This window comes from Apium graveolens, chromosome 4 (assembly GCF_009905375.1).
Source record: "Apium graveolens cultivar Ventura chromosome 4, ASM990537v1, whole genome shotgun sequence".
Lineage (NCBI taxonomy): Eukaryota > Viridiplantae > Streptophyta > Magnoliopsida > Apiales > Apiaceae > Apium > Apium graveolens.
Genome location: NC_133650.1, coordinates 5,323,909 through 5,341,050, shown reverse-complemented (window position 1 = coordinate 5,341,050; position 17,142 = coordinate 5,323,909). Strand labels below are relative to the sequence as shown.

General features: G+C 37.0%; 1 protein-coding gene across 1 annotated transcript; it reads left to right on the top strand.

Annotated features, from left to right (window-relative positions):
* Positions 1–1,605: 1,605 nt before the first annotated feature.
* On the top strand, positions 1,606–9,968 carry LOC141718222 (uncharacterized). The gene is made up of 11 exons (XM_074520602.1): positions 1,606–1,827; positions 2,006–2,212; positions 4,879–6,045; positions 6,232–6,430; positions 6,537–6,880; positions 6,922–7,243; positions 7,303–7,428; positions 7,529–8,093; positions 8,153–8,288; positions 8,507–9,115; positions 9,453–9,968. Exons 1-11 carry the CDS (start codon positions 1,606–1,608, stop codon positions 9,966–9,968), a joined length of 4,413 nt encoding a protein of 1,470 aa, XP_074376703.1.
* The last annotated feature ends 7,174 nt before the right edge of the window (positions 9,969–17,142 follow it).

Here is a 17,142-nt window from a genome sequence, read left to right as displayed (position 1 = left end):
CTTGTGATTTGATTAGAATAATAAAATACTTCTATTATCAGAGGAGGACAGATTGGATTATTAGTTTGTACATATTAGAGATAGGTATTATTGTAGAGTAGGAATAGTTAGGGTTTTATATAGAGAAGAAATCCATGGATTTTGGTCTCGTGACAAGATTGAATATTACAGGTTTTCTTATCTGATTTTCTTACGTATTCTTATTAGTTTATTTATGCTTCTTTATTGTCTTAGTTGTTTTACTTGTTTAATCATTAGTGAGTAGTCGTTTTCTAGGGCATAGAGGGGAAGCCATGTTTGCATGATAATACGAGCATGATTTTCACAGTAGTTTGATTGATTATGGCTAATTCTGATTGATTATGTTTTATTATTAATTTGTGTAATCGGCCGATATCATGAATTAATTATATGCAATAGGAGTAATAGATCGGGAGACTTTACTCACTAGAGGCACACATACGATTAGCAGAATTGAAAGTGAGAGTGGGAGCATCATTGGATTTCTGAGAGCGTTAATGCTCAGGAGAGATTAACAATTGCTCTAATTACCTAAATAATTGAATTACTAGAAGTGATAAATTATGTAAGATTTGAGGATGTTAATGCTCAGGAGAGATTAACATACTTTAGTTATGTGATCACATTTATTGCTACAGCTTAGAAGCCGGTTATTTGTAAGCATGGTAGACCTGATTGCCCTAGGTTTTCTAATTCCTTGTTTAGCATCTAATTAATTAATGTTAATTTAGTCATAGTTATTAGTTAGTTAAAATCTTTATAATCGATTTGTCCTTCAAATAATTGATAGTAATGGATCAAAATTGATGGACCTGTCTCCATGTGGATACGACCCACTTGCCACCCTGTACTAGCAATAGACACCGTGCACTTGCGGTTAGATATAATTTTACACATCAAGTTTTTGGAGCCGCTGCCGGGGAGACAGCTAGTTTCTGTTGGTTTTAATTTGGGTATTTAGATTGTTTTGTTGTCTCGTTGGAAATTTGGTTCCAATCGAGGCGAGTTTCACTGCTTTTTTGGCTTTGTTGAGAGTTTTCAGGTTTGCAATGGATGAAGATGATAGGTTTGCATAAATCTCCTATTAGTCGAGGCACATACTCAAGAAATTGCCTCACAGAATACAACAGAGCCCGTTATGCGTCCAATGAGTATCAATGAGATGTCACAAGTGGCCCCTAAAACTTACAACTTTTGTCTAATTTGTGGTATACATGGTCACTATGGTTTTGAATGCTCGTACAATATCTACGATTCTCAGAATGCTCAGTTTGGACAAATGAATTATTTTAAAGATGGATATGTGTACAACTAGTACTCTGATACATTTGATCAAGAATGGATGGATCAGCCACATTTCTCTTACATGGACAATGATGTTCAAAATTTTCCATATCATGATCAACAACAATATCATCAACAATATTATGAGGAGCAATATGAGCCACTGCAACAATATCAATATTCTCTACCGGAAGAGCTACAATTTTCTTTAACTAATGTGGTTGTGAAAGCTGAACAAACTAACGATATGTTGAAGAATTGATGCATAAGATCAAGGAGCTAAAAACTCAAACTTTATCAATGAAGGCTCAAATTGCAGAGTTGGCTAACTCTTCCAATACAAGGCAACTCGACTTTTTACAATCACAACATATTCAACTTGAAGAGGATGGGATTTTCATCACTCTAAATAATGATCTTGAGGATGATGATTTATCGATGTTCGGTGGTGATATGAATATCAATTCAGAGGATGAGCATGACACTAATATTAAGATCAATAATGTTGTTGTTGAGGACAATGTGAGTGAGGATGACGAAATAAAATAAAGCAATAATGAGATGGTGGTGGTTTCTCTTCCACAACTTGGGCCTAAGCCACCATTCATAAATTGAGACATAGCTTATGTGGACCAACGATTGGGTATTGGTATTTTATTTTTTTGCTTTATCCTCTACTTACAAAGCTCCTATACTCCAGGACACTTTCTACAATATTGACGTGATTACACCGATTGTCCAAGATAGTTATCAAACTTTGATCGGTGATCCATTTGAAACGGCTCTTAAGTTTCAAGCTGAAGAAGAAGGAGACGATGGAGGTATCTGTTTATTCATTGATGTAGTAATCCAAGATGATCTAATGGCTCCTGTGAAAGTGAGGAGTGAAGATAAGCCACCACCTCATGTGAATACTAAGGGAGTTTGTTCTTTTCATGGTGCTGAATTTTATCGTTGTTTTATCGCAAAATTTTCCAAAAATACACAAGCACATACTTGATTGATGCTTAAGGATGTCATATTATATCTTATTGATGCTTGTCTGGAGACTCTCTTGGGGATAAAAACAACTCTGAATTATTTTTATGATATTTTTCGTGATGGTGTGCTTATAATCGAGAAAGTGGATATCCCAACTTCACCAAACAATTTCGAGGTGTTTCAGGAGTGTTGAAATTTACGGTGCATATTTTACATTTCCATGGTGCGTCGATTGCTACTTGTGAAAAAAATTGCACACTAGCGGGATGTATTGGACTAGCTGAAGTGTGTCAGGCTCCCTGGTTTCTCATATATTATGAGTATATTACTCTACTTCCATTTATTGTTGTGGTGCAAGTTTCCGTCCCGCGGGTGCGAGGCCTCCCTGGAAAAGCTAAAGAAAAAAAAGAGAATACCTGGTACAATTTTACTCGAGTGCAGGTGTTTTTCGTGAGACTCGCGTTTTAGCGTGCTGTGTTCATGACATCTCGGGATGCTTTATTCCCCGTAATCAAACATAAAAGAGACCCGCAGTGCATCTTTCCTACCCGTGGTACCCATGCTCTCTGGAAACAAACATGTTGATACACATGTTTTTGACAATACCCCACCTGGTCAGCTGGTTTCGTTTGTTCACCATCATCAACATCATGACATCCTTTACATTGCACACATATCTTTGCCTACATCACAGTCCATTTGATAAACTTCTCATCTGCTTCAAACCGTGGTGCAAGTTCTCCTCCCCACAGTGCGGTTGTTGGAAATATTAACTATTACAGCAACATAGAGGCAGTTATATAACATATTTAACAAGCCAAGGCCAAGATAACAATTAACGAAACAAAACATGTAGGTAAACATCATGCATATCAGTAACTATAAGAACAAAGAAAGAACAACAAGCGTACCAGTGAAAAGAAACAAAAAAGCAGTGGTAGCCAAAAAGTACAATGAAACAAGAAAACTAATCAGCTGAGTCACCAGGCCTTACTCGAAGCCCTGACTGCTCTTGAAGAGATAATTGCCCCCACCTGCTATGTTGTGATGCTTGCAATACCTCCTTCAGGATAAAACATCCCCGAGCTTGGTGTTCACAGCAACAACAAACTCCACTTCGATGAGCACCTCAGTCGCCTTACAAGTTACTTATCTAATGTCCAGGTTCATTGAATCTGTCTCAGCCCACTTGCAAACCGAACCCAGCCCAGCAGTAATAACCCAACCCAAACTGATAAATAAATTCTAATTAAAAATTAAATCATAAATATATAAAATCCTCGCCCAAGTCGCCTCGCGTACGCGAGACGCCGAGACATTCGCCCAAATCGACCCGACCCGGTGCGTGGCGGGGGGGGGGGGGGAGGCGGCGTGCGCGGGTGTGTGTGCGCGTGAAGCATACAAGAACATAATGCACCATCACACACCTTATTAGTTGTACACTACCCATGTGTGTGATACAATAATTTTTTTTAAGCTCTTGCAAGCTAACTTCAACTCTAATTCTCTATGAATTTCATTAAGAAAAATTCTTAAAACTATACATGAAAGTTTTCACATATCATGGAACAACTTCCAATCATTAGATTTTGGGATTATCATCAAGAACATAATAAAATTATGATCTAAAATTCATTTTTCTAACGGCGGTAATCTCTGTTACAGAAACGAGAGAACGAAAAAGAAAAACAAAAACAAACTTGGATGTATTGTTGCCTAGCTGGGGTGTAGCTTTCAGTTTATTAGTAAAAGAAATCAAAACGCAAAATTTTAGAAGGCCTGTTGTATGTTATTAGCTGCCCCTGGTGCAAAAATATCTACCCGGGGTGCTAAATATACATGTCAGACCATCACACCATCTCTTACAGGTCACGTTCCAAGCTCGACTGATGAGCCTGTTGCGCAAGTGTTGTTTAACAAACATTTAAAAAGGGAGATTTGAATCCCTGGACACCTAATGCATTCATTTCAAATTGTAATGTGGCAACAGCCAGGCTACCCGCAGTTTGTTTACGCCTCCCTGTGGTGCGGGAATCTATCTGTAAGCGGACATAAAAAGAAATCTCGATGTGCATTTTCATTATCCTTGGTGCGGCTGTTCCTTTTAGCATGTATGTGAAAAAATGCAGGGCCGTGATTTGTTTTGACTACCCACGACGGTCATCCTCTCTGGAAGTAAACATGTATACATGCCCCTGTACCAGGTGTATACTTGTATAATATAACTGATATTATTTTTTTCTTTTTTAATTAATTTATTTATGTTACAATTGTATATATTGATATTACATATTTTCCTTCTTTTTTTATTCATATTAGTATTATGTATATTATTATTATTATTATGTTTTTTTGTGTGTTTTTTTCATAATATACTTATTATGTACAATATACTATATTTTATGTTTATATATTACATTTTAAAAATGTTTTATAAATGTAATATAGAGGCTAAATGAAAGATAGATGATATGACTGCTATAACAAGACTTTTTGAACGCAAGATATAAATTCAAATATAATTCCGTCGCTCTAAGAAAGGTTTTCTCTCCAATCTTGTGAGAGCTTATTTTTCTCTTCAACCTGTTTCAGGCTTGTGAGAGGCTAATGGTATGGTATCAAAATCTTGACGAACAACTGGCTGTTATTAACATTGATGAGGAGGAAAATGGCGATTTTATATTCGATGGTGATGTGGAGGAGCAGGTTAACAGATATGAATTATGTCTTGTGAGGAGGTTTCTAACAGAGAAGAATATTAATGTTTGGACTATGACGTCTAAAATGGCGGATATTTGGAAGCCAATGATGGGGATTAATATCAAGGAGACTGATCCTGGCATCTTCTTGTTTCAATTTTACCATCAAGAAGATCTACTGTGGGTGTTTAATGGCGGACCGTGGTCGTTCGACAGTGCAATGCTGGTTCTGAATAAAATCCCACTTGGAGAGGAACCATTGAATGTCTCCCTATGGTTTCTGGAGGTGTGGATCCAAATACACGATCTACCCAAGGGTTTCATGGCTGAGGTAGTGGGTAGGCAGCTGGGGGACTTTTTTGGTGAGTTTCTGCAGTATGATGTGAAGAACAATTCTAGTATATGGATGGAATATATGAGGATAAAGATTAAGTTGGATGTACGCAAACCTTTGAAGAGGAGGAAAAAAATCAAGAGGAAAAATGGAACAGAATTCGTGGTTACCTGCAAGTACGAAAGACTGGGTGATTTTTGCTTTATATGTGGATTGGTATCCCACACAGAACGTTTTTGTAGAAGGAATTTAGATAAACGGAGTGAAGAAGGTGTTAAAGATTGGGGGCCATGGCTCCGGGCAACGCCGAGAAGAGGTCTGAACCAGGGAAGGAGCAAATGGTTGCGTGACGAGGACGATGCTGAATGGGAGGCGAAGATTGGGCGATCAAACAACTGTCCACCCTTCACGGGAGGAAATTTTGGCGATATGGATAACAACTTAACTGTGGTGCATGATTCAAGCATGAGAGCTAATCTTGGAAAGGATAAGGTGGTATTAGGAAAGGAAATGGGCGGGACAAATTCAAATTCAATGTTGTGTATTCAGGAAATAAATTTTGGGCCAAATCTAGAAGAGGAAATTGGGCTTGATGTGGAGGATCGAAAACGAAGGAGGAGTGGGCCTATAACGCAAATAGTAATGGATACAGATGACATTTTAAATGGAGCGAATAACAAAAGCATGTTACTTTTAGAAGCTGGTCTTTCTGGTTCAGATTGTTCGGTATCTTCTCAACTTGATTTGGCTAAGCTTGCCCAACAAGCTAGCCATTCATTATGAATCTAGTAAGTTGGAACTGCCGAGGCTTGGGGAAACCTCATGCAGTTCGTGTCCTAGGAGACCTTGTGACGTCTCTTAAACCCGCGTTCTTATTTTTGTCTAAAACTTTAGTTGATAACAATGTGATAGTTGATCTTCATACAAAGTTGGGATTCTCAAATTACTTTACAGTTAACAGAGTTGGCCAAGGTGGGGGGTCTTGCTATTATGTGGAAGCATTCGGTAATTTGTAAAGTGGTTGACTCCTCTGTTAACTATATTGATGTGGTTTTCTTTGAGAAAAACTCTCCTGAATGGAGATTATCTTGTTTTTATGGAATGCCTGAGCGTACCAGGAGGTAGGAGTCCTGGGATCTGTTGAGACAAATTGCGGCAAAAGATACACTGCCATGGTATGTTTTTTGGCGATTTCAACGATTTACTTTATGCTACAGATAAGGAGGGAGTCCACCCTCATTCTCAGTCTTTGATGGATGGTTTTCGATCAGCGATAGAGGATTGTAACTTAGTGGAGGTCGATCTCATGGGTGGGAAGTATACCTGGGAGAAGAGTAAAGGGAAGCCTAATTGGGTCAAGGAGAGATTGGACAGAGCTTTCGCTACTGAGGGATGGTGGCAGAAATTCCCGTTGGGTACACTCGAGCTGAGGCACGCTATTGTATCAGATCATGAACCAATTGAACTGAAGCTGATGGATACTTTGATGTCTAGAAAACATTTTAGGTTTAGGTTTGAAAACTCCTGGTTAAAAGAGCCAAGCTTAAAGCTGAAGTTGAAGGTTTTTGGAAAGCTTTGCCAGCAACTCATATTCTACCAAAGCTTATTTCTGTGTCTTCATTCATGTCGAAATGGGGGAGGAATTTTTACCATAAGTTTAGAGATAAAGTGAAGCGTCAGAAGGAGATTCTGAATGCACTAAAGGACCGTGAAGATGAGGAGGGAATCAAGAGTTATTTTGAAGAAAGAGAGAAACTAAATGAATTTCTAGAACATGAAGAATCATATTGGAAGCAGCGTGCAAAAATTTTTTGGTTAAAGGAGGGGGATACCAATTCAAGGTTTTTTCATGTACAAGCATCGAAGAGGAAGAAATGTAACAGGACAATGGGGGGCAAGTGGATTCTCATGACCAGATGTGCAGGTTAGTGAAAAAGTATTTTGAAGGTGTGTTCACGGAGGTCAATAATAGTACAATTCCAGGGGATAGTACTGAAACACCTGTCATAACGGAAGAACAGAACCGAATACTTACTGCAGAGGTAGGGTTTGAGGAATTTACTTGTGCTTTAAAACAAATGCACCCGGACAAAGCCTCGGGGCCTGATGGTTATAGTCCAGCTTTTTTTTCAGCATTTTTGGAGTTTATTGGGTAGGGAGGTCTTTCGGTGTTGTCAACAGTGGTTAAATGAATTTATGTTTCCTGCAGACCTCAATAGTATAAATTTAGTGCTGATTCCTAAAAAAGAGAATGTGGATAATTTGAAAGATGTTCGTCCGATTGCCTTGTACAATGTTCTATATAAAATCTTGGCAAAAGTCTTAGCCAATAGACTTAAGAAGGTGTTACCAGTTGTGATTACGGAGAATCAGTCGGCTTTTGTTCAAGGCAGGAGCATTACGGACAATGTGCTTATTTCTTTTGAATTGATTCACTTTATGAAGCGTAAGAAAGGTAGTCAGGATGGGGAAGTTGCGTTAAAACTTGACATTTCTAAAGCGTATGACCGAGTTAGTTGGGACTACTTATGGCATAGAATGAGGATAATGGGTTTTAACGAAAAATGGTTGAAATGGATGCGTCTCTATGTCACTACGGTTCAATATATGGTATGTCTGAATGGTTCGTATGTGGGACCTATTATGCCGAGTAGAGGCTTAAGACAGGGAGACCCGCTCTCTCCCTATCTCTTTCTCTTATGTGCCGAGGGGTTATCCAACCTTTTAAACAGTGCAGCTGCTACTGGTAGTATTAATGGATGTCGTATTAGTAGGTCTGCTCCTGCAATTACACATTTGTTATTTGCTGATGACTCATTTCTATTTTTTAAAGCACGGTGGAGGAAACTAGGGTGGTGAAGGATATGCTGAATCTTTATGAAAAGCAATCAGGGCAGGCCGTGAATTTTCAAAAATCTGCTATGTTTTTCAGCTCGAATGTGAGAAGAGATAATCAAACTGAGATTTGGGTGTGAATAATGAGTTAAAGGAGAGCAAGTACTTGGGACTTCCGTCTCTGATTGGTAGATCAAGGAAGAAAGTGTTCAGTTTTATTAAGGAAAGAGTTTGGAAAAGAATTCAGGGGTGGAGTGACAGTAAAGTGTCAAAAGCTGGTAAATCGATCCTTCTGAAAAATGTAGCACAGTCCATTCCCTCTCACTGTATGTCATGTTTTTTGTTACCACAGTCGCTGTCTAATGAGATAGAAAAGATGTTTAATGGGTTTTGGTGGAAATCTGGAAAAAATGGTGGTAAAGGTATCAGATGGCATGCCTGGGATAAGATGTGCACGGCGAAAAACAAAGGAGGATTGGGTTTCAGATGTATGTATGGTTATAATTTGGCCCTTCTAGGCAAACATGTTTGGAATTTTCTGAAGAATCCGGAGTCTTTGGTGGCGAGGATTTTCAAAGCAAGGTACTTTCCAGACAAATATGTTTTGGAGGCACAAAAAGGTAGTAATGCTAGCTTTATCTGGTCAGGAATTTGTGCAGCTAAGGATGAGTTTTATAGGGGTTTTAAATGGGTGTTAGGTGATGGACTTAATATCGATATCTTCACGGATCAGTGGTTGAGGGGGAAGTCATATTATAAAGTGGATACTGATCATACGCATAACACCAGAATTGATAAGGTGTGTGAGTTTTTCCGTCCATATGGTAAGCAATGGGATGAGGCAAAAGTAACTCAAACCTTTCATGATGGTGATGCTCGTTGTATCTTAAATACGCGTATTCCGCAGAACCAAATTCAGGATCGTGTAGCATGGCTGCATACGAAAGACGGTCAATACTCGGTTAAATCGAGTTATCACTATTGGTTTGATATAATCATGCTCAGAATTTGGAGAGTGACTCTCAAGGTTGGGCTAGACTATGGAAGCTTCAAATTCTACATAAATTGAAGTTCTTCTTATGGAGGGTGTGTAAGCGTAATCTACCAGTCAGGAATATGCTTCGAGGGAAAGGGGTTAACGTAACAATTCTATGTCCTATGTGCAATACTGATGTGGAACACTTTAGGCACTTGTTTTTGGAATGCCCATACGGTAAAGGATGTTGGTCCTATGTAGGGAAGGAGTATGATGTAATAGATGTTGAGCATGTTTCTACTTGGGTTTTGGAATGGCTTAGCTCAGAATCAACTCCTGCTTGGTGAGGTTAGCAAGGACTCTATGGGGAATTTGGTTTGCACGTAATAGAAAAGTCTGGGAGGATAAACAGACGCCTCCAAATGTGGCTATGGAAGTAGCATCGAAGATGGTTGATGAGTGGCAGAAGGCTCAACAGAAAAACCAGTTGTCAAGTAATACACCTAATAGGAGTGAAAATGAGTCTCAAGTTCACTGGGAGAAGCCACAGGGTGGATGGAAGAAGGTAAATGTGGATGCTTCGGTTTATGATGGCAGTTCTTCATTTAAAATTGGTTTGGTACTTAGAGATGACAGTGGAAGTTTCATTGCTGGGTTGCAGAGTTGTATGGCAGGGCAGGTGTCTAGCATGGAGGCGGAAGTAATAGATGTGCATGAGGCTCTCTGTTCGATCCAAAGTCTAGGTCTGGGAAATATTGCAGTCGAGTGTGATGCTCTAAATGTGGTCAGTGCAGTGCAGAAAGGCACTGTTTATTTTCTGAGGTTGGGAGTATTCTAGATAGTTGTAGGCACATCCTACGACAAAGATCAGATTTAAAGATTCAGCACGTTCGGAGGCAAGCAAATAGTGTAGCTCATAATATAGCTAAACTTCCATATTTGTTAGGAACTGTGAATTCTTTTACTTCTGCTCCTTCCTGTGTGTTGGAGTTTGTTCTTCGTGATTCTATGCAAGTTTAATGAAATTTATTTCTCAAAAAAAAAATTAATGTAATATAGAATTTGTCTTATACATGTACGTATGTAGTATATTATGTTAAACAAAAATGTTTGTAAGTGTATAGTATTTGTTTGTTATGTACGTGTTTGTTTGTCATGTGCGTGCCTATAACCTGCAAACCAACCACAACATACTCGTTTCATCAAAGTCAGCTAGGAAATCTATATTACTGGAAAGCAATGCAAGATACCGGGCATCAAATCTTTGGCATAAAACTATGCTAACTGTGGTGTTTCACTTCAACCCAAGTGCCAGCTAAGGTTGCAACTCTTTTGTTGACTTTCTGTAAACTGCTACCTCAGCAGTCCAGTCAACAACATGCCATCATCACTTTTGCAACAACATCATTTCTCTATTAGCCGCTGGTCATGCTTGCGGTGCTAATTAATCAACCGTAGTGTGACATTCTCTGTCTCTGATGAACATGTGTTATTGCTTCAGACCTAACTGCAGTGCCAATGTTTTCTTTTATAAAATTAAAGCTCCCACTTATGAGACATTCGGTTGCATCTCGTCCTTAATGGCTTTTTGACAATGGATCGAGGAAAGTTAGACACAACCATGGATATGAAGAGCTGAAAACTGATGTTGCCAATCCATTGGACCTCAACGCTTCTTCAACATTTCTCCGCTGACACTTTAGGGGAGTTTTCCTTCTTTTTAGTGTAGAATTTATTTTGTTCTTTGTGTTTTGTTAGTTAGTTAGTTCATTGGGGGACAATGAACCACTTAAATGTGGAGATGAGTTCTCAATGTTAAAAATTCAAAAAATAAAAGTTAAAAAAAATTAAAAAAATAGAAAATTAAAAAACAACTTGTATATTGCCATGTCTCGTAGTGTGTTAACAAGGATAAGTACACATCTTGTGAGTTTCCTTTGCATGATAGTTAAAATCTCATATATTTATAGAAAATCATTTGTTGCATGATGATCCTTGTATGTGCTTGCAAAAATTCTAACTTGAGATGCGTCTTTGTCAATTTTAGTAAGTACTGAAGCATGCTTTCACCTTATGAGAATTTGAGCCTAATTTGTGATTGATACATCTTATATCAATTGGATTTTTTGTTGTTGTGTGTTCATCATGGAGTATGTTTCTCTAGAACTTGTTGTAAACCTTATTGAGACTACATGATATTGTATGCATAAGAATGATAAAGGCACTAGGATGAACCTTATTTACCTAAACAATACCCATAAATTATATCCCTAGTGAACCCCTTTGAACTTTTTATCCGTCCTTTTGATATATCACCTATTTAATTGCTTGAACCTACTTGTTCTTTCTTGTCTTAATTTACTAATAGAGCATTTTGATTCATTTGAGGGTTGGTAATACATAGTGTGGGGATTTCTTTGTTAAATGTGAAAAATTGGGTGAATATCAAATCCAACAAGAAAAAAAAAGTTAAGTACTCCTTTTGAGACCAACGTGTAGCAAATGTAATATCATATGAAAGGGACGATCCATGTGCATGTGCTGGTATTAAGTACTTTGTACTAGAAACTAAGGGGGATTAACTTAATAACTCTTATTTTTCTTGGTGACTTTTCACTGCCCTTGGTAATTGGAGTAACACTTGAACTTTGAAAAAAAAGGAGAAGATCAAAAGAGTTTGTGTTCATTAATAGTACAATATGAAGTTGGAAGTACATGGTAATATGTACTGGGAGTTTAATGCTTGTGAGAGATCTGATCATCTTCTACGTGATCTAGTTTCATATTTAGTGCTTTAATTAAGAATGAACATTATGTTCTATTAGTTTATCAAGTTAGCCACTTGTTAGCCTTTTTCTTGATATCCTACCTTTCAACCTTAGCATGTTACAACCTTTAACAAAGACCTTTAGATTTGTGCATGCATATATTCAAAGTAGTGGAGATGCGGTGGACAACCAGGCATATGGTAGCGTTGCCTAGGGGTTTAACGGCTTGTTTGTATATGCTTAATACAATCATGTCGTCCACGAAAGTGATGTTAGTTAGTTAAGACTTAGACTTTATTTCAGTTATTTGCCCCGAGGGATGTGCAAATACTTAGTGTGGGGATGTTTGATAGAGTATATTTTTTATATATATTTTATATGATTTTATTCTCATATTAATTTCTGTTTTTGCACTGATTTGGATATTTATTTAATATGTTTTTGATATTTTATTGTAGGTTACAAGTAAATTCTAGACTTGGAAGGATTTGGAGAAAAAGTCATATTTTGGCGTGAAAATTGAAATGAAGAAAATCGTAATATTGGACTACACAGGCTGCAAATACTGTTTGGGGCCATATCTAGAGATCCAAAAGTCCGATTTTGACGATCTTACAGTCCACACAAAGACCCAAGAATTTCTCTTTAATTCAGGCATGGCCCAGTAAGGAGAATACAACCGGAGAAGCTCAGAAACTGCAATGAACAGACAGCTGCGAATTTTATTACAAATCCTATTTGGTCTAGAACTCTCACTTGTAATTTGATTAGAATAATAAAACCACTTCTATTATTAGAGGAGGACGGATTGGATATTATTTTAGACATATTAGAGATACATATTATTGTAGAGTAGGAATAGTTAGGGTTTTATTATCAGAGAAGAAAAGCTATGGCTTTTGGTCTCGTGACAAGATTGAATATTACATATTTCTTATCTGATTTTCTTACGTATTCTTATTAGTTTAATTATACTTCTTTATTGTCTTAGTTGTTTTACTTGTTTAATCATTAGTGAGTAGTCGTTTTCTAGGGCATAGAGGGTGAAGCCTGTTTGCATGATAATACAAGCATGCTTTTCACATTAGTTTGATTGATTATGTATAATTCTAATTGATTATATTTTATTATTAATTTGGTGTAATTCGGACCGATTTAATGAATTAGTTATATGTAATAGAGTAATAGATCGGTAGATTTTACTCACTAGAGGCACACATACGATTAGCAGAATTGAAAGCGAGAGCATCATTGGATTTCTGAGAGCATTAATGCTCGAGAGAGATTAACAATTGCTCTAATTACTAAATAATTACATTACTAGAAGTGATTAAATTGTGTAGGATTTCGAGGAGTGTTAATACTTGAGAGAGATTAACATACTTTAGTTATGTGATCACATTTATTGTTGCAGCTTAGAAGTCGGTTATTTGTAAGCACGGTGGACCTGATTGCCCTAGGTTTTTAATTCCTTGTTTAGCGTCTAATTAATTAGTGTTAATTTAGTCATAGTTATTCATAAGTTAAAAATCTTTATAATCGATTTGTCCTTGAAACAATTGATAGTAACTGAATCAAAATTGATAGAATATGTCTCCTTGTAAATACGACCCACTTGCCACCTTATACTAGCAATAGACACCGTACGCTTGGGGTTAGATTTATTTTACACATCACCTGACAAGTTCAGCGGGGGTTCTGGTTTTTCTCGGTGGCAAAAGAAGATGAAACTGTGGTTAATGGTTAAGGGACTTTGTCCAGTGGTGCAGTATAACCCATCTGTTATTGATCAAGGTAAAGTTGAGATTATAACAGCTTATGCTATGTGGGCAGAGAAAGAGGGAGTGACAAGGGATGTTATTCTTGTAGTCTTAGCGAATACTCTATTTAATATTTATTCTTCGAATGTCTATAATGCTAAGTTATTATGGGAAAAGCTTGATCGGACACATAATACTGACTGACAAGGTCTGAAAAAGTATTATGTGTCCAAGTTCCTTGACTTTAAGCTCGTGGACTTTAAGTCTATGACTGAGCAGGTGCACGAATTTGAGATGATTGTCCATGTTTTGAAGGAGTTCGATATGGATCTGCCTGAAAAGTTTCAGGTGATGTTAGTGATTGAAAAACTTCCTAAGTCTTGGGAAGAGTTTGCTCTTTCCCTGAAAAGACAGAAGAGAGATATCACTTGGACTAATCTGATGTTGGATATCTTTGTGCAAGAGGAGCACAAGTCCAAACAGGGACATGTGATGCCGGTTGAAAGTGGGAGTGTGAAGGTAAACGTAGTGACAGCTGGTCAGAAATGAAAACTATCTAATAAGAAAAGTAATAGTAAACCTGACAATGAAAGAGCAAGGCTAAGAAATCAAAGACAAACAAACCATGTTCATCTTGTAGACAGGTAGGTCATTAGAATAAGGTTTGTCCTAAAAAGAAAGAGAAGAAATATGTTTGGTGGCTCAGGCAAATACTGTTCTTGTGGCTGGAACCATTATTGTGCCTATAGCTAATATGGTTATCGGTGAAGCACATGTTTTGTAACCAATGACGGGTATGTTACCTATAAGCATGTATTATTATCCATATATCTGTCTAATGAATGGTTGATTGATATTGGAGCCAATGTGCATATTTGTGCTGACAAAACTCTATTATATCTTATCAACAGGCTCATGGAAGGAGAGTGATGACGGGGCACTCTAGTGATGCACAAGTGCTAGGAATAGGAAACGTGGACTTAAAGTTTGCTTCTAGGCATGTTCTATCCCTGACTAGAGTGCATCATGAACCTGGCATCCGTAGACATATTATTACTGAATCTTGTTTAGTTAAAGATGGTTTCGAACTTTGTTTGAAGTGTAATAAAGTAGTTATTACTCATACTGGTGTATTCTTTGACAAAGGTTATTTATCGAATGGTTTATTTTTAATTAATATTAAACCCCGTGATTGATGGTTTAGTTAATGAAATTGTCGCTTCTTCTGTTAATTGCGTTGAATCATCTGATTTGTGACACTTTCGTCTTGGTCATTTAAGTTTTGGTGCTCTAAAGAATATGATGAATTTAGAGTTGATCCCAAAGTATGTCATTGATAAAAAATCTAAGTGTCAAGTATGTGTCTCTTCTAAATCAATAGAAAACCTTTTCAAAATATATTAAGAGATACTGAAATATTGGATTAAGTTCATACTGGCATATGTGAATTAATAGTTTGTTGACTAAAGATAATAAATGATATTTTATTACCTTTATTGATGATTGTAGGAGATATTGTTATGTTAATTTGCTTAGACATAACGATGATGCACTTGATAAGTTCATTATGTATAAGAATGAAGTTGAAGCACAAACTGGTAAAGTAATTTAACATTTGAGATTCGATAGAGGTGGTGAGTATACGAGTACATTTGATGAATTTTGCAAAAGCAATGGTATAGTTCATGAGGTTACTCCACGTACACACTTGAGTCTAATGGAGTGGCAGAATGAAAGAATAGAACCTTTTTCCATGTATGATCAACATTATGCTTATTAACTCAGGGTACCCTAAGTACATGTGGGGAGAGGCTCTGAATACGGCTTGTCATATTTGTTAGGACGAAACACGTGCTAATATTACACGCAAGTATACGCATTTGCAAGTAATATAGAATTATTTCTAGTTCGTTCCCACATAGACTCTTTAAGTTAACTTCAATTTATGCACTTATGCAACAATAGTATTGTTATTATTCAATGCTAAGATGATAACAAGTTGAGATTATTTATAACTACAAGATATACTAACTAATATTAACTAAAAGAATTAAAGTGATTGAATTAACTATATGAGACAAACATGAGATTCTAACTTCATTAAATACTTCATTCGATAGCTTTTTGCTCTTAACCTTAGCATGCAATGATGATGACACTAATTAGATAACACAAACCTAGTAAATGCCAACTTTCGTTGTACGCATATTCTACTACCGACATCCAAAAAAGAGAGAAGCTTAATAACAACAATTATGTTGAGACCCTATATGTCTATAGAATTTAAAAATATTACGGTTTAATGTGCAAGTTTTCTATCATGATTACATAGGGCAAGTAAGGTGATTAAAATTACCTATGAATCATGCATAATAAATACATGAACCTATGCTAGCATGGCAAGTTCTAAACCCCTATATTCACTTTCGCTTCAATAGAGATTAACATGCTATCTTATAAGTTCACAACGCTCATAAGACAAATAAGCACAACCAATACTAGGATATCAATCAATCACCACACACCAAGATATTGAAATAAATTAACTAAAGAAATCCATAAATAAATCCGTTTGAACCCCACGATAACGATTAGCCCATAACCGAACTCATCATCACCGTCGGTTCCGATGAAAGTGTTAGGAATATATGTGCATTAGTTTGATGATATGTTTAACAAAACACTTAAGTAGAAATTTAGTGTCTGTAGCCTCAACGGATAAGACCACTTTGGCTATCCGTTGATGGTGTAGCTTTACTTAGAAATAAGTCTAGTATTGTAGCATATTTCAGTCTCTGTATTTAAAATTGTAATTCTTAGAAGTTGAGAGAAACTATGAGTCATGTTGACTACTAGATATGCAGATAGGAAGGCCAATTGTAAATATTTCATGCCTTGTAATTTTGTATAAATGAAGTGGTATCAACGGATGACTTAAAAGACCTTCAACGGATGAGAAGCTAAGCTTCAACGGATGTCTCTAAAGCTTCAACGGATAACATCCTTCAACGGATGAGAGCATCAACGGATGAAAGCTTCAACGGATAACATCCTTCAACGGATGAGAGCATCAACGGATGAAAGCTTCAACGGATAACATCCTTCAACGGATGAAGTCATCAACGGATGAAAGCTTCAACGGATGTTCTGCTAATCAGCCGTTGATAAGTGGTAGTTGTACCTACAAGCAGAGGCACGTGGGTTGACAGAGAAAACTGAGATGTGGTAGCCGAATTTCAGGATCAACAGAAAAAGCAGCCGTTCTTCTTTTGTACAAAAGTTGCAATAGTCAACAAAGTACTTGAGTGAACAGGAAAAGAAGCAAGTGAAGAACTTATTTTACTATTGTAATTTTATATTGTTTTTCACTTGTACACTTGGTAATATATATGAACCAAGAAGAAGCTAGTAATTAGAGAGATTTTTCCAGAGCTGTTAAGAAATATCTTGAGAGAAAATTCATCTAGTTTGTACTAGGATGCAG